General features: G+C 44.9%; 1 protein-coding gene across 6 annotated transcripts; it reads left to right on the top strand.

Moving 5' to 3' along the window:
- The first annotated feature begins 1595 nt into the window (after window positions 1-1595).
- LOC143762046 (uncharacterized) lies at window positions 1596-6563 on the top strand. 6 transcript variants are annotated; one of them, XM_077249187.1, is made up of 3 exons: window positions 1596-1887; window positions 4565-4662; window positions 5049-6563. In XM_077249187.1, exons 2-3 carry the CDS (start codon window positions 4573-4575, stop codon window positions 6315-6317), a joined length of 1359 nt encoding a protein of 452 aa, XP_077105302.1. In that variant the 5' UTR covers window positions 1596-1887; window positions 4565-4572; the 3' UTR covers window positions 6318-6563. The 6 variants fall into 6 exon arrangements, with proteins under 6 accessions (XP_077105302.1, XP_077105311.1, XP_077105322.1 ...); XM_077249179.1 differs by having other exon boundaries at window positions 1685-1900; XM_077249170.1 differs by having other exon boundaries at window positions 1686-1887; window positions 4562-4662.
- Window positions 6564-19165: the final 12602 nt, after the last annotated feature.

Below are 19165 nucleotides of genomic sequence, written 5' to 3'. Positions count from 1 at the left end.
CACCTACAGGCCCTCCCCCAGGACCAAGAAACAGGTGATGTCTTTCTTGGGGACTGCTGGGTACTATAGGAGGTTTGTTCCACACTATAGCACCCTGGCCAAGCCCCTGACGGACGTCACCAAGAAGCTGCCCATCGCAGTCGACTGGACAGTCACCTGCGAGACAGCTTTCCAGGTGCTCAAAACCGCCTTGTCTAGCTCTTCCGTATTACAGGCAGCCGACTTCACGCGGCCGTTCGCAGTATAGACCGATGCCAGTGACTTTGGCCTCGGTGCTGTGCTCAGCCAGTTCGACACTATGGGACATGAACACCCCGTTTTGTACCTGAGCCGGAAGCTCCTGCCGAGGGAAGTGGCCTATTCCACGATGGAGAAGGAATGTCTGGCAATTGTATGGGCCCTGCAGCGTCTGCAGCCATACTTGTACGGACGCCACTTCACCATGGAAACAGACCACAACCCCCTCAGCTGGTTACACTCGGTCTCTGGGCCGAATGGGAGGTTGCTACGCTGGAGCCTCGCTCTCCAGCAGTATCACTTCACTATTCGCCACCGAAGAGGCAGAGACCATGGTAACGCTGATGGGTTGTCCCGGCAAGGAGAAGGTGTGGAAGGGCGCATGGGGGAACACAGGAATGTGATACCTCCTAGCGCCCTCTAAAGCAGGGAGGTGTGATGAGGGAACAGCCGACATCTTGGACGGAAATACTAACAGAGATTAGCGTGACTCCATTTTGTCTCCTGGTCTCAGGTCTGCAGAGAGGAGTGCTCCTGGCCCCCACCTTTTCTAATGAATAAAGTTCCTTTTAGTATGGTAATGGGCTGAGCACAGTGTAGCAGGCAGATGGCATTTCAAAGCCTGAATGAGGAAGCCACACCAGCAGGGGACATAGAGGTGCCTGATGGGCTTAATTAAAGCACGCATGTCAAGTGGCCACAGGATACACATCTATTATGGCCGTCCAGTCGAACCGTCTCCAACATGGAACCCCTGTGCAGTGGATTCGGACCTTGGGCATGCGCACACCACTACGCCACCAACAGAAAACTAAGCAAGATCTGGGGGAAGACACCACGCCCATCTGACCAGACCAGCCTGATTGACAGGCGAAAACGGCTACTTTGGTAACGTATTTCGGCAGCATAGGTGGGGAATCGGGGTCCACAAAATACACTATTGTAATGCACAGCTCAGGCCCTATTTAACAGTATTTTTATCTCATACGGAAAAAACGGGGTGATAGGTTCCCTTTAAGCATAAATACTCTTCATGCTCTGGAGATGCATTTATGCAAGTGCCCCATTATTTTTTTTTTTTTGGTGGGGGATCCTTGGAACTGGTTTGGTATGGCAGTCTGGCCCTTGGCTTAAAAGATGTTGTGCATCCCTGAAGTAAGGCGTAGAAGATTATGTAAGATATGATGATGTGCAGTAAGGATACTGGATGTAGGGGGTGATGTGATGTGCAGGGCGTAGGGCCTGATGTGTGAGGTGTAGGGGCTGATGTACGATGTGTAGGAGCTGATGTAGGAGGTGTAGGGGCTTACGTGCGAGGTGTAGAGTGTAGGAGCTGATGTGCCAGATGTGGAGTGTAGGGGCTTATGAGCGAGGTGTGGCGTGTAAGGGCTGATGATACACGGTGATGGAGGATGACGTGACGTGTAGTGAGGTGCAGGAGGCCGCACAGGTCACTAGAAGTTGCTGCACTGTACTGATGCTGGGGCTAGCCGCACAAGAGCCGCACTGACCGCTGTGTGACCCGCGGCCGCTCACTTCCGCCTCCCGTCTGCAGGACACGCCCCCTCCTCAGCCGCTGTTTACCAACGTGACGTCAGTGCTCCGGGAACAGCAGAAACCGCGGGGGAGAAACGGCGCAAAAAGCAGCAGGTGGGAACATGAGGTACGGAATGTGGGGATGCACCCAGTGATAATGTGTGGGTGCACTATATACAGCGAGTGCTAATGTGTGGGTGCACTATATACAGCGAGTGATAATGTGTGGGTGCAATATATATATATATATATATATATATATATATATATATATATACACACACACACACACACACACAGTATATACATCAAGTGATAATGTGTGGGTGCACTATATATATATACACCCAGTGATAATGTGGGGGTGCCCTATATATACCCCCAGTGGTAATGTGGGGGTGCACTATATATATATATACACCCAGTGATAATGTGGGGGTGCACTATATATACACCCAGTGCTAATGTGGGGGTGCACTATATATATATACACCCAGTGATAATGTGTGGGTGCACTATATATACCCAGTGGTAATGTGGGGGTGCACTATATATATATATACACCCAGTGCTAATGTGGGGGTGCACTATATATATATACACCCAGTGATAATGTGTGGGTGCACTATATATACCCAGTGGTAATGTGGGGGTGCACTATATATATATATACACCCAGTGCTAATGTGGGGGTGCACTATATATATATACACCCAGTGATAATGTGTGGGTGCACTATATATACCCAGTGGTAATGTGGGGGTGCACTATTTATACACCCAGTCATAATGTTGGAGTGCACTATATATATACACCTAGTGATAATGGAGACCCTATATACACCCGGTGATAATGTGGGGGTGCGCTATATATATACACCTAGTGATAATGGGGGGCCCTATATACACCCAGTGGTAATGTGGGGGTGCACTATATATATACACCTAGTGATAATGGGGGGCCCTATATACACCCAGTGGTAATGTGGGGGTGCACTATATATAAACCCAGTAATAATGTGGGGGTTCGCTATATACCGTATTTTTCAGATTATAAGACGCTCCGGATTTGGACACCCCAAATTTTGAGGAGAAAAATAGGACTTTTTTTTTTTAATGGTGGTGCTTCTTATAATTCATGCATCTTTTTGCTTATCGGGGGTTGTGGCTGCGGTGAAGCGGGGTCCCAGGGTCGCTGCTGGAGGAGGCAGGTGTGGGGTGATGCTGTAGGCCACAGGCTGGGATGAGGGGGTATTCCAATGTGCGGCGGGTGTCCGATACTGCGGGGGTGTCCAGTGCTGCTGTGGGGGTGTCTGATGCTGCTGCGGGGGTGTCCAATACTGCTGCGGGGGTCTCCGGCACTGCTGCGGGTTTCTCCGGTGCTGCTGCTGGTGTCTCTGGTGTTGCTGCTAGGGGCTCTGCCGACATTTTGTGAAAGGCCAGAGCCCCCGCAGTTCCATGGTTTGCTGTGCGGTGGACTCCGGGAAAATGGATGCCGAGGGCAGCGCATTCACAGATGGAGATCTCGGCACCAAGATCGCTGGAGATGAGATCTCAGGGGCTCTGGCCTTTCACAAAATGTCAGCAGCTGCCCCGGAGACACTCGCAGCAGCAGCGGACACCCCTGCAGCAGCGCCGGGCACCCGCAGCACCACCGGACACCCCCTCATCCCAGCCTGTGGCCTGCAGCAACGGTATTGGTAAGGTATATCTGCATTATAAGATGCACCCCCATTTTCCCCCCAAATTTTTTTTGAAAAAAGTGCTTCTTATAATCCTTTATTTTTTTTTTTTATATAGCGCTAACATATCCCGCAGCGCTTTACATTTTTGCACACATTATCATCACTGTCCCCGATGGGGCTCACAATCTAAATTCCCTATCAGTATGTCTTTGGAATGTGGGAGGAAACCGGAGTGCCCGGAGGAAACCCACGCAAACACGGAGAGAACATACAAACTCTTTGCAGATGTTGTCCTTGGTGGGGTTTGAATCCAGGACTCCAGCACTGCAAGGCTGCAGTGCTAACCACTGAGCCTCCGTGCTGCCCGAAAAATATGGTATACACCCAGTGATAATATGGGGGTGTACTATATATACACCCAGTGGTGGTGGGTGGTGCACTATATATACACCCAGTGACAATGGGGGGTGCACTATATATACACAAAGTGATAATGTGGGGGTGCACTATGTACAGTGGGTACAGAAAGTATTCAGACCCCTTTAAATTTTTCACTCTGTGTTTCATTGCAGCCATTTGTTACATTAAAAAAAAGTTCATTTTTTCACATTAATGTACTCTGCATAGAACTTGATTCGGAAAGGTGCACACCTGTCTATATAAGACCTCACAGTGCATGTCAGACCAAATGAGAATCATGAGGTCAAAGGAACTGGCCAAGGAGCTCATAGACAGAATTGTGGCAAGGCACAGATCTGGCTAAGGTTTCGTTCACACTTCCATCAGTATGCGGCCGTCGCTAAGCGTCAGCGCGACGTACCGACGGACGTTGTGTATATATATATACTCCCAGTGATCATGGAGGTGCACTATATATACACCCAGTGATCATGTGCGGGTGCAGTATACACACTCCCGTATGATGCAGCGGGTGAAGTACCCAGGCTGTGATGCAAGGGGGTGGGGTGTTTGCAGACCTCCGTTGCCCACACATCATTCCATGGTCAGTCTATCGTTTAGGCCAGACTGCAGGCTACAATGACACCTTTCCCCCCTCCCCATTAGGTTCAGGATTCTTATGTTGATATTTAAATTTTTTCAAAGCAGAGAGAAACATGGAGTCAGAAATGTCTCAGAAAAAGACGAATGCGCACAATATGAGTCAGACCTCTGCACCAAAACCTCCAGCCCCACAGCAGTACAAGGTACTCACCCCAGTCTCCTCCTCGCCCTCTTCTCATTTCCATTGTGGCTTCTATTTATATTGGACCCTTTGCCATCTCGACACCTCACTCATTATTGAGGTTCAATGGGCCCACTGGCCTACAATGGGCTCACTAGCCTACAATGGGTCCACTGGTGTACAATGGGCCCACTGTCCTATACTCTGCTGACAGGGACCCATTGAAAAAATTGTTCCATCACAGGCTGCTATTGTAGCCAGATTACAGCTTATCCATCTGGACTGTGGTCTTGTCATAGCTACATAGTAGACAAACCGTGACATTCACATTTTTGTTTTGTTTTTTTGCATAATTTGCTGTAACATCAGAATGTAACTGATTACTTTTTCTCTTTTTTTTTTGGAAAGCTGGATGAACCCATAATGGAGATGGACCATTCAGTTTTAATTTATTTGAGAAATTCTATAAAAACTACGGAAAACACAAATAAACTTAAGAAGGAATGCAAGCGTCACCTGATGGGTGGCACACCTCGACTCAATAGTGAAACCATATCCCAATTTTGTGATGAAGGACAAGACACAAGCATGGTCCATGGCCCCTCCAGTAAATCAAGCTCTTCAAGGAGAAAGGAGCGAGCAAGGAGTAAGGCTGCTATGGACTCCTATAGGAATAGCCCGGCTCAGGAAAAGAACAACGCTAAGAACACTCATCAGGGATCTGAACATTCTGAGTCATCTGGCAAAGTGAAGAAAAACAAGAAAAAAAAGCAGCAGATGCCCCAGGAAATCTGGTCATCTGCTCCAAAACACATCAGTGGTGAAAAAACGTCCAGAAGGAGCAATGGAGTAGAGGCCACAAATGACCAGATACACAACGTGATATTGAGGCACGATGATGGGATCAATCAACGAAGAAGAAAACATTCAGTGTCACTACATCAAAGTCACATGTATAGCAGTACTCCGCTGTCTTCTCCAACATCACGGCCCAAGATAAAAAGTAACACCATGCCCAGTGGCCATCAGAAAACGGAAGCTGTGAGCGGCGTGTCCGATAACAGTCAAGATCTATTTATTACTCAGAAACAGTTTGCGTCATCCCATGGTAGCAGCGGAGACTCCCCACCTCTCGGCCAGAAGCAGGGCAGTGGCATAATGGACTCGTTGGGAAGCCCAAACCCTCCACGACTGCTTTACCAGTTCTGTCCTATAGGCAATAGCGTTTACCAATCTGGCACTGGAAGCCAAGAAAAAGTAGTTTTAGCAGAAAAGGCAACTCAGACTGATGAAAACTTCTCTTACTTGGCCTTGAGAAGTCTTGCCAAAAAGGTAAAAGTGTTGCCAAGTTGTTCAGAGAAGGCCCTAAATCTCTCATTACCCACTCGAAGTAGAGCCAAGAGGCATGTGAGGAGTACAATTGAGGAGAACGTCATCGTAGTAGAGTCTCAATCATCCCATGTAGACCCCAATACATCTAGACGAAGCCTCTTGCAGAAGGCTGATGAAGCAAAGTTCATTCAGACTGTCCTGAACTCCTCCTATTACTTCAAAGGAAAAGGAGAACCTGGCATAGAAAAGCCAATAATGCCAATACTGAAAATAAAGAAAGAGTCGAAGATAAAGTCACGTAAATTAAGTGATCACACCAAGAAAAGAAGACCTCATCAACATTAGAAGTAATAATATAGTTTCCATAGTTAGTTTGTCAACTAAACACAAGTTTTATATGAAGTGGGATCACCAAGACGCCAACAAAAAAAAAGTACATAGTTTTACTTCAAATACATAATTTTACATACAATGCATAGAACGCAGTATGTGAGGAGCAATAGGAAACAACATACTAATGCATCTCTGGATGTGATTAACGCAAGACTTGATGTACCTTAAGGTCAATAAAACTAAGCATTTGTAAAGTTTACATTTTGCTCTGGTGATTTGTGGTTTAGTTCCTTGTGGTTTATAACCATTGTCATTGGTATGCATGTTGGGCATGGTAAGTGAGAACTACTATAATACTGCCCCTATGTGCAAGAATATAACTACTATAATACTGCTCCTATGTACAAGAATATAACTACTATAATACTGCTCCTATGTACAAGAATATAACTACTATAATAATGCTCCTATATACAGACATATAACTGCTATAATACTGTTCCTGTGTACAAGAATATAACTACTATAATACTGCCTCTTTCTACAAGAATAGAACTACTATAATACTTCCCCCTATGCACAAGAATATAACTACTATAATACTGCTTCTATGTACAATAATATAGCTACTATAATACTGCCCCTATGTACAAGAATATAACTACTATAATACTGCCCCATGTACAAGAATATAACTACTATAATACTGCCCCTATGTACAAGAATATAACTACAATAATACTGCCCCATGTACAAGAATATAACTACTATAATACTGCTCCTTATGTACAAGAATAACTACTATAATACTTTCCCTATGTACAAGAATATAACTACTATAATACTGCCCCATGTACAAGAATATAACTTCTATAATACTGCCTCCTATGTACAAGAATATAACTACTATGATACTGCCCCTATGTACAAGAATAACTACTATAATACTGCCCCTATGTACAAGAATAACTACTATAATACTGCTCTTATGTACTGTACAATGATATAACTACTATAACACTTCCCCCTATGTACAAGAATATAACTACTAGAATACTGCCCCTATGTACAAGGCTATAACTACTATAAGGCCGGTGTCACACTAATATGAAAAATCGGTCCGAGTCTCCCTGACGAGAGTCGCACGAGTGTAATGCAGGTGTCATGTGAGTACAATCTGATTTTTCACACATAGCATCCGATTTACATCCGAATGCAGTGCCATTTTAACATGAGCCTCTACATAGAGCAATTCTCTGTTATTTACACATAGTTTTCAAAGGAAATATACACACACTAGTATATATATACAGTATATAGGAGATATACTGAGTATATATATATATATATATATATATTAGTGAGGCAGTGAGGGGTATTATATGCGAGGGACATTATGTATCCCCCAGGATGCGCATAGAAGCGTATTAAGAATGCTGTAGTGCATTTCTGTCACAGGTATAGCTGTGATTGCAGTGCAGAAAAGAAGTAAGTCTGGTCTTGGGCAAGCTATTTGTCCAAGGCAGATTTAAGAAAACCTGGCATGGGCATTTATTTTTGGAGCGAACTACAGGATGGTAGTGGGGCAGTTCGCTCCCTCCAGACCGAGTCTTAGGGCTCATACTCACTTGCGTGAAATACGGCCGAGTCTCGCATATTTAAACCCGGCTCTGCCGCTGGCACTCCAGAATGGATCTTGCGGCCGCATAGCAATACATGGAGCTGCACACTCCGCTCCCAAGTGCCAGCGGCAGAGCCGGGTGTTACCATGCGAGACTCGGCCGTATTTCACGCAAGTGAGTATGAGCCCTTACAAGCAGCCCATGGCCATAGATTCCATTTAAAAACCATGCAGTAAAGGGTTTGGGTGTGTCAGTGTTTGTTTGCAAGCGGCAGAGCAGATGGCTCTGCAACAGCCGGCTTGTATGAGGTAGCACACAGCCAAGAGCAGCAAACGCATGGCACCCCTCAACGCGATACGGTGGTGCAGTCACCCTTGGCAACCGGTCTTGGATACGGACTGTTGTGACGCCCTGGCTGCAATCCGTAAGATACCGTGTGCTGTTCATTTTGTGAGTTTTGGACATTAAATACATTTGTTTTGAACTTTCCTGGGTCACTGCCACATTACTGCACTACATATATATATAGAATAGATATATGCAGAATAGATATATACACATAGAATAGATGTCAGTGACACACACATACATATATATATGTGTGTGTCTCTGACGTCTATATCTATTCTATGTGTATATATCCTAACCTGTCACTGTGATTTTACTGTATGCGGATGCTGAAATGCCGGCTTTTCTTCTATGTATCTATCTAATACATAAATTCATACATATGTATTAGATAGAAGAAAGGCCGTCAATTCAGCAACCGAATAGTGTAAAATCACAGCAGGAGCAGACAGGATATAATTTATGGATTACACACAGTATATACACATAGAATAAGTAGATATACAGATGCCTGTGACATATACAATTTTTACAGTGTGTGCAGCTTACTGTACATGTATTTATTAAAAGATACTTTTTCTTAAAAAAAATGGTGTGGGCTCCCACGTAAATTTTCATAACCAGCAGAGAGAAAGCCGACGTCTGGGGGCAGATGTTTATAGCCTGGGAAGGGGGTAATACCCATGGAGCTTCCCAGACTATGAATATCAGCTCACAACTGTATACTTAGCCTCTACTGGCTATTAAAATGGGGGACCCTAAAAAACAAAATGACGTAGGGTCCCCCTATAATTAATAACCAGCAAAGGCTATGCAGACAGCTGCGGGCTGATATTAATAAGCCTAGGAAGGGGCCATGGATACTGTCCCCCCCACAGGCTAAAAACCATCAGCTCTTAGCTGCCCTAGAAAAGGCGCATCTATAAGATGTGCCAATTCTGGCACTTGGCTTCGCTCTTCCCACTTGCTCTGTAGCGGTGGCCAATGGGGTGATAGTTTGGGGGTGTTGATGTCACCTTGGTATTGTCAGGTGACATCAAGCCCCGAGGTTAGTAATGGAGAGGTGTCAATAAGACGCCCCCATTCCTAACCCCATAGTCACATTGTAAGAAAACACAGACACCCAGAAAAAAGTACTTTAATTGAAAGAATGACACAGGCTCCTTATAATATTCTTAATTAAATCATTCTTACGACCTCGCCCATTCAACCAATGCCATTGCCTCCTGCAAAATAGTTAAAAATAAAAACAGTATTCCTAACCTTTCTGCGGAGATGCTGCTAATCCATTTGTCCCACAACTGGTCTAGTTCTGCTACATCTAGATGGCAGGCTGCATGGATGCATGATACGACCATACACACTGTCATCCAGCAGACACTGAGCACCATGTGCTCAGTGTCTCCCTGTGAATTCCTATTCCTTATCTGAGGGCACCGCGAGCGTGGGAAAATTCTCCTGCTCGCGGTGCTGTCAGACAGATGCCGGGAGTTCATTGCCAATGAACTCACTTCACCTAAAGGTACCTTCACACGAAGCGACGCTGCAGCGATAGCGACAACGATGCTGATCGCTGCAGCGTCGCTGTTTGATCGCTGGAGAGCTGTCACACAGACCGCTCTCCAGCGACCAACGATGCCGAGGTCCCCGGGTAACCAGGGTAAACATCGGGTTGCTAAGCGCAGGGCCGCGCTTAGTAACCCGATGTTTACCCTGGTTACCAGCGTAAAAGTAAAAAAAACAAACAGCACATACTTACATGCGTCCCCCAGCGTCTGCTTCCTGACACTGACTGAGCTCCGGCCCTAACAGCACAGCGGTGACGTCACCACTGTGCTTTCACTTTCACTTTAGGGCCGGCGCTCAGTAAGTGTCAGGAAGCAGACGCTGGGGGACGCATGTAAGTATGTGCTGTTTGTTTTTTTTACTTTTACGCTGGTAACCAGGGTAAACATCGGGTTACTAAGCGCGGCCCTGCGCTTGGTAACCCGATGTTTACCCTGGTTACCAGTGTAAAACATCGCTGGTATCGTTGCTTTTGCTTTCAAACACAACGATACACAGCGATCGGACGACCAAATAAAGTTCTGGACTTTATTCAGCGACCAGCGACATCACAGCAGGATCCTGATCGCTGCTGCGTGTCAAACGAAACGATATCGCTAGCCAGGACGCTGCAACGTCACGGATCGCTAGCGATGTCGTTTCGTGTGAAGGTACCTTAACTGATGTCAGCGGGAGCACCGCTGGAAAATTTCCCTCTGCTGGTTACGAAAATTATGTGGGAGCCTTTTTTTCAGAAAAATCTTTTATTAAATACATGTACAGTAAGCTGCACACTGTACTAATTGTGTTTGTCAGTGACACCTATGTGTATATATCTATTCTATTCGAACCTGTCACTCTGATTTTACTGTATGTGGCACATGAATTGGTGGCTTTTCAAAGGACACCAGTGTGTAAAAAACGGACAGCACTCGCATGGTCTGAGTGCTGTGTGATATTTTTTTTTTTCCCCTACACCCATAGGCTTGCATTGGCGAGTCTCGGTGACATTCGCAGAATGCAGAGATTTTATACACACGCCGAATACGGCTAAGAAAATAAACGCTGATATAAGCTGCCCCATAGATTAACATTGGTCCGGATGCTATGCAATGGTTTCTCGCATAGCACTCGCCCGTATTCTACGGTAGTGTGACTCCACCCCAATACTGCTTCTTTGTACAAGAATATAACTACTATAATACTGCCCCCTATGAACAAGAATATAACTACTATAATACTGCTCCCTATGTACAAGAATATAACTACTATAATACTGCCGCTATGTACAAGAATATAGCTACTATAATACTGCCTCTATGTACAAGAATATAGCTACTATAATACTGCTTCCTATGTACAAGAATATAGCTACCATAATACTGCCACCATGTACAAGAATATAACTACTATAATACTGCTCCCGATGTACAAGAATATAACTACTATAATACTGCCGCTATGTACAAGAATATAGCTACTATAATACTGCCTCTATGTACAAGAATATAGCTACTATAATACTGCTCCCTATGTACAAGAATATAACTACTATAATACTGCCACTATGTACAAGAATATAACTGCTATAATACTGCCCCTATGTACAAGAATATAGCTACTATAATGCTGCCACTATGTACAAGAATATAACTACTATAATACTGCCACTATGTACAAGAATATAACTACTATAATACTGCCCCTATATACAATGTAACAACTCTGCTGGCATCATGGCATGGCCTGTCATCTCTCACACTATCTTACCCACTGCTCCAGGTCATGTTGTGGTTTCTGTTTCTTGCCAGCTCCATATTCTGTGCCTCTGCTCTCTGCATGCTTCCTGGCTGTGTATAGGGGGGCGGCGCCTGAACGCTCTGGTTTTTATAGGAATCAGGTGCACCTGTCTAATCTGTTCCTGACCAATTACCAGGAGGCCTCCAGTATTTAGTGCAGCTCCACCCAGTGGACTGGGCCTGTGCAATGCGTTAGCTCAGTTTGTGTTTAGCTTCTGAGTTTGTCAGGCCTTGCTATGTGTTACTCCCTCTCTAGAGGCTTTTCTCAGTGTTCTTGCCTTGATCTTGTTGTCCGCTCTCCAGGAGGCAGGCTATCCTGGTCCCTGTGTCTTTGTTCTTGTTACTTGTCTTGTTCCATTACCTTGTCTGAACTTAGTCCTATCTCTGTCTCCTTGTCTGTGGCTTCCTTCCCTGCTATGTCATTCCTTGTGTTCTCAGTCTGCTTATGCTCCGCACTCTTGCGGCTCTGCCTGCTCTGAACCCTTGTGACTTTGCCTGGGCTCCGCTCTCTTGCAGCTTTGCCTCTGCTCCGCACTCCTGCGGTTCTGCTCTGCTGCTGCAGAGACCTCTTGCTGCAGCTCCTCTCCGCATTCCTTGTCGTTCCGCTCTGCTTAGCTTCTGCTGCTGCAGTAATCTCTTGCTGCGGCACCTATCTGCAGCCTTGCGGTTTTCTTCCTGTGTGAACAGGTCCCAACCTGTTCCTTCATTCTCCTTTCCTTCTGGCTTGTTTCCGTACCTGCATCTCCTGTGTGAACAGGTCCCAACCTGTTCATTCCCACTCCATTCCTTCCTGCTTGTTTCCGTACCTGCATCTCCTGTGTGAACAGGTCCCAACCTGTTCCTTCCCACTCCATTCCTTCCTGCTTGTTTCCGTACCTGCATCTCCTGTGTGAACAGGTCCCAACCTGTTCTTTCCCACTCCATTCCTTCCTGCTTGTTTCCGTACCTGCATCTTCTGTGTGAACAGGTCCCTACCTGTTCCTTCATACTCCACACCTTCATACACCATTCCTGCCAGCCCTGTGTTCTCTGCCGTGCCTGCCAGCCCTGTGTTCTCTGCCGTGCCTGCCAGCCCTGTGTTCTCTGCCGTGCCTGCCAGCCCTGTGTTCTCTGCCGTGCCTGCCAGCCCTGTGTTCTCTGCCGTGCCTGCCAGCTGTGTGTCTGCCAGCTCTGTGTCTCAGCCGTGCCAGCCTACTCGTCTGAGTTTCAGCCATGCTTTTCTGCTAGTCCTGCCTAGTGTTCCTGTTCTCCAAGTGGGATCAGCAGTCACACCCAGACACCACCCTGGAGTAGCACCTGGCGGCTGCCTGTTGCACAAGCCTGACCTCACCATTAGAGGCTCCAGTGAAGACCAAGGCAGCTGTCATAGTCACGCCCCTTCCAGGGTAGTCTGGTTTGTGGCACAGTGGGGCCACAAACCCCCCAGCTCACGCCCACCAGTCAGGGCATGAGCATGACATACAAGAATATAACTACTATAATACTGCCACTGTTGTACAGGAAAAAAAACACAAGGCGCCCCCAATGTGTCACACTGTATATAAATAAATACAGACTTTGTAGGGAATATGCTCACCTATTGCAGTTGTGAAAATGGGTAGGGAATATGCTCACCTATTGCAGTTGTGAAAATGGGTCACAACTCCCATGCGGGTGTAACCGTAGCAGCAGGTCTCCACAGAAATCCAGAGGATGTTGGGAGTAGTAGTATTAGGCAAAATGAAGACCGCGCTCACGGGATATATTTATCAGGCATGCCCTGAGGAAGAGAGCAAGAACGCTCTTGAAACGCGTAGGCTAAAATAAACTATCTTAAATATATCCCGTGAGCGCGGTCTTCATTTTGCCTAATACTGCCACTGTTGTACAAGCATATAACTACTATAATACTGCCACTATGTTGCACAAGCATATAACTACTATAATACTGCCCCTATGTACAAGAATATAACTACTATAATACTGCCACTATGAACAAGAATATAACTACTATAATACTGTCCCCATGTACAAGAATATAACTACTATAATACTGCCCCTATGTACAAGAATATAGCTACTATAATATTGCCTCCTATGTGCAAGAATATAGCTACTATAAGACTGCCTCCTACTTTCAAGAATATGACTACTATAATACTGCTCCCTATGTACAAGAATATAACTACTATAATACTGCTCCTATGTACAAGAATATAACCACTATACTACTGCTCCTATGTACAAGAATATAACCACTATACTACGGTCCCCTATGAACAAGGATATAATTACTATAATACTGACCCTATGTACAAGAATGTAACTACTATACTACTATGTACTTTTTTTTAGATTCTACCTACAGAGACAGGATCTTGACTGACTGTGTAGCACCCTGAAGAGCAGAGACCCAAAACTGTGCAGTGGCACAGAAGTCCTGACATGAATTGGGAGTCTTCTACTGCTGGTGCTGCGGTTGCTGTCCCTGGTGCTGCACGTCTCACCCACACCAGATCCTGCAGGCTTCACATGCACTAGCGTGGTCCCAGCTAGGGCTGGCTGGGAGTTACAGTTTTAGGTTATCAAAGAACCACATTTTGGAAAACAGTGATGGGTCCATCAGAAACTCACAGGTATTTAGTATGGTGAAGGGTGGGGAATCAGCCATGTAAGGCTGACCTTGGGGGCCCGGGGTCTCTAGTTGTGGTTATCTTTACGCTCAACTGTATAAAGATAAGGAGTCACAGCTGTCGGTGCCCCCTAACCCTTGTGTTTCTGACCTTGGTGACCTGCCAAAGATGTCACTGAGGAGTCACGGGTGCCTTAAACAGCAAGGAGCAAGGTCAAACCTGGAGGTGAGAGAAAATGATGGGGAGTGATAGATGGAGCAGTGTAAAGAGCGGGACACGAGACCCAGGGCGCAAATAGATAACACAGAGGAGGATAGTGCAGGACGGTGGTGCAGAGGGGACATGTTGAATGCATCTGGCCAGGACACATCTGCAGGAGAGTTAATGCTTCCTAATGTTTTAAATGTGTGTGGTCTCATAGGAAAGTCCTATTAATGCTGTGTACACAGCCCATACATTAAATACACCCATGGTCATGTCCGGATGGAAGTTTTTGCATCAATAACAAGGTTATAGAAATATTAACCCCTTAGGTGTGATCTTATATACAGTAGTGTTCAAAATAATAGCATTGTGTCAGTGCCGTAACTATAAACTTCGGGGCCCCGGGGCAAAACGTCATAGTGGGGCCCCCTCAACATTTCAATCACTAGCGGTTGTGCGGAGTGTGATGAAGGCTGCTACGCATTGTATACAACACACAGGCTTCACCACGTTCCGCAAGACCTTTAATAGATTTTGTTTATGATGCAAGTTTTAGAAGTTAAATATTCAGTGAATATGTTTGGAAAATTAATAAGGTGAATAATTCCAAATATTGCACAATTTTCAAATAACTGTATTTGTTTATTAAATATTAAGTAGTTTTAAACAGTATATATTTAAACTTTGTTCACTTAAACATAACATTACTTAAACATTACCAATTTGTTCAGTTTTAAACAGCTACTTAAACATTTATTTCCTAACTTTCAGAGAAGCGAATTCAAAATACAATTTTTTACCATCAGTTTGGGGCCCCTTGGGTGGTTGGGGCCCCGGTGAGTGCCCCGGCTGTAGTTACGGCCCTGCATTGTGTTCAAAAACACGAGTGCATCACAAAATCTTTACTAGTTTTTATTTCCAGCATTGGGAACATTGCACACTGTTTTCTTTTTTTTTTTTAAATCAGATATTTTTTATTAAAGTTTTCAGAACATAACAGAATTTTTTCCAAAATACCCCACAATCTTTTCCCCATTTTCAACCGCTCCTCCCCTACCCACACACTGTTTTCTAAATTAAAACATGAAGAGAAATGTAAATAATTTTTAAGTACTTTACAGAAAATAAAAAATTAACACTGTCAGTTCTAAAAAATAGCAATGTCTGCATTTGTCTTTACAAACTCACAATATGTATATTTGAGGATTCCTCATTCCTGTAAATCACTGACCTAATATTTAGTTGTTACCCACAGTTTTTTAGATCTGCTTCACATCTATTTTGCATCGAGTCACCAACTTCTGGCCCGTCACCTGTTATTCCAGCCCAGGATGCTTGGACGACATCCCAAAAATTTTTGGCATTTGTTGGCTTGGCCTCAGAATTGGTATTTTTGATGTCACCCCACAAGTGTCCTATCGGTTTAAGGTCCGGGGATTGGGCTGGAAACTCCATAACCTCAACTGCAGTGCCCAGGTGCCGGGAGAGGTCAGAGAGGCCCAGCGACTGCGCACTGCAGTACTTTACTCTGCCCACAACAGCGCAAATCAGTGCGCCTGCGCAGGAGCGCGATACCAGGGAACGATGAAGAAGCAGGAGGGCAGCGTCGCAAGAGGATGGGAGGCGCCGGACCCAGACCTGCGACACCCATCGGACCGGACCGTCCCCCCCCCCCCCCCCCCCCGGGTGAGTATAATATTTTTCTTCACTTGCAGGTCGGACCGGGGCTTATCTACAGCATTATAAAATGCTATAGATAAGCCCCGAAAGGCAGTGGCCGCATCTTATAGCGGCAAAATCTGCTGACAGGTTCCCTTTAATATATGCAAACTGGTCCATGATCCCTAGTAACGCGATAAATAGGTCCGGCACCATAGTAAGATAAACCTGCCCATATCATGATGCTTGCACCACCATGGTTCACTGCCTACAGTGTCCTATGGCTGAATACAGAGTTTGGGGGTAGTCTGACGAACTGTCTGCAGCCCTCAGCCCCAAAAAGAACAAGTTTACTTCCATCAGTCCACAAAATGTTTCTCCATCTCTGTGTGCAGATGCATCCTCATGCGTAATTTTGACGTGCCGCTGAACGCAACATGTTGCGTTCCCTTGCAGTTGGCGGGCACGTCAAAACGACACATGCGGACGCATCTGCAGACAAACGCATGTCCAGGGGTGCCCCCTCCCTTTAAGGCGACAAAGCGATATATATATATATATATATATATATATATATATATATAGCCACACACATACATGTATATATTACATAGCCTCCTTTATTATGTATATTGCCATCCTTTAGTATACAGTGTCCTCTCTTGTTATGTACCGCACCATCCCTTACATATTGGATTTTATAGAGCCCTGTTTTTTTATTACATACCGCCCTGTCTTGTTAGCTGTATAATGCAATGATGGCTGAAGAAGCATGGGAAAGCTTCTTTTCTAAAGGAGGAACTGATGGACTGGTAGTCTGGTCACCGACTCCTCCATCAGTAGTCATTTTATATCTAACAAGAGAGGGGACTATGTAATAAAAGAGGAAGCTGTGAATAACAAAAATAACAAGAATACATTATGTAAGAGGTATTTAAAGGTCCTTAAAGAAGATTTCAGGGAATTAGGCTGCAAGCTGAAAGCAAGGACCTCCAACGTGGTATTTTCCGAAATACTGCCTGTACCACGTGCCACGCCAGAGAGGCAACGGGAGATTAGGGAGGTTAATAAGTGGCTCAAGAATTGGTGTAGGAAGGAGGGGTTTGGGTTCCTGCAGAACTGGGCCGACTTCTCAGTTGGCTACAAGCTCTACGCTAGGGACGGGCTGCACCTCAATGGGGAAGGTGCAGCTGTGCTGGGGGAGAAAATGGCTAGAAGGTTGGAGGAGTGTTTAAACTAGGGATTGGGGGGGAGGGTATTCATTTTATAGGAGGGGAAGATAGTGCAGATAGAGACCTGGGCACAAATAAGGAAGTTGGGGGTGGCGGTGGCATGGGGGGTGGGGTTAGAACAGCTAATAATTTAAGAAAGAATAGAGGTACAGAGAGGAACATCAAGTGCATGTATACTAATGCCAGAAGCCTCGCCAACAAAATGGACGAATTAGAACTAATGTTGTTGGAACATAATTATGACATGGTGGGGATATCTGAAACATGGCTGGATGAGAGCCATGACTGGACTGTTAACTTGCAGGGCTATAGCCTTTTCAGAAATGACCGAACAGATAAGCGAGGGGGAGGGGGGTGTCTGTATGTAAAATCCACCTTAAAACCCATCCTGCGTGATAATATAGGTGAATCTAATGAAAATGTAGAGTCCCTGTGGGGGGAGATAAGGGGAGGGGGCAAAAATAATAAATTACTGATAGGGGTTTGTTATAAATCTCCAAAAATAATGGAAGCAATGGAGAATATCCTCGTAAAGCAAATAGATGAAGCTGCGACTCAAGGAGAAGTCATTATTATGGGGGACTTCAACTACCCTGAAATAGATTGGGGAACAGAAACCTGCAGTTCCAGTAAAGGTAATCGGTTTTTGACAACTATGAGAGACAATTACCTTTCACAACTGGTTCAGGACCCAACAAGGAGGGGAGCACTGCTAGACCTAATATTAACCAACAGGCCAGACCGCATATCAAATATAAGGGTTGGGGGTCACTTGGGGAATAGTGATCACAAAATAATAAGTTTTCAGGTCTCCTTTAATAAGATGTGTAGTAGAGGGGTGTCAAGGACACTAAACTTCAGGAGGGCAAATTTCCAACGGATGAGAGAGGATCTTGGTGCAATTAACTGGGACTATATCCTGAGACATAAAAGTACACAAAGAAAATGGGAGACGTTTATTAGCATCATGGATAGGACCTGTGCACAATATATACCGTATGGGAATAAACATACTAGAAATAGGAGGAAACCAATATGGCTAAATAGAGCTGTAAGGGGCGCAATAAGTGACAAAAAGAAAGCATTTAGAGAATTAAAAGAAGTAGGTAGTGAGGAGGCATTAAATAAATACAGAAAATTAAATAAATTCTGTAAAAAGCAAATCAAGGTAGCAAAGATTGAGACAGAGAGACTCATTGCCAGAGAGAGCAAAAATAACCCCAAAATATTCTTTAACTACATAAATAGTAAGAAACTAAAAAATGATAGTGTTGGCCCCTTTAAAAATAGTCTGGGTGAAATGGTGGATGAGGATGAGGAAAAAGCCAATATGCTAAATGACTTTTTTTCATCAGTATTTACAAAAGAAAATCCCATGGCAGCCAATATGACTAGTGATAAAAATTCCCAATTAAATGTTACCTGCTTAACCCAGCAGGAAGTACGGCGGCGTCTAAAAATCACAAAAATTGACAAATCTCTGGGCCCGGATGGGATACACCCCCGAGTACTGCAGGAACTAAGTACAGTCATTGATAGACCATTATTTTTAATCTTTAAAGAGTCCATAATAACAGGGTCTGTACCACAGGACTGGCGTATAGCAAATGTGGTGCCAATATTTAAAAAGGGGACAAAAACTGAACTCGGAAATTATAGGCCAGTAAGCTTAACCTCTACTGTGGGTAAAATCCTGGAGGGCATTCTAAGGGATGCTATACTGGAGTATCTGAAGAGGAATAACCTCATGACCCAGTATCAGCACGAGTTTACTAGGGACCGTTCATGTCAGACTAATTTGATCAGCTTCTATGAAGAGGTAAGTTCCGGACTGGACCA

The sequence above is a fragment of the Ranitomeya variabilis genome, chromosome 1 (assembly GCF_051348905.1).
Source record: "Ranitomeya variabilis isolate aRanVar5 chromosome 1, aRanVar5.hap1, whole genome shotgun sequence".
NCBI lineage: Eukaryota > Metazoa > Chordata > Amphibia > Anura > Dendrobatidae > Ranitomeya > Ranitomeya variabilis.
Note: the sequence above shows the minus strand (reverse complement) of the source record. Positions and strands in the feature narration are given on the sequence as shown.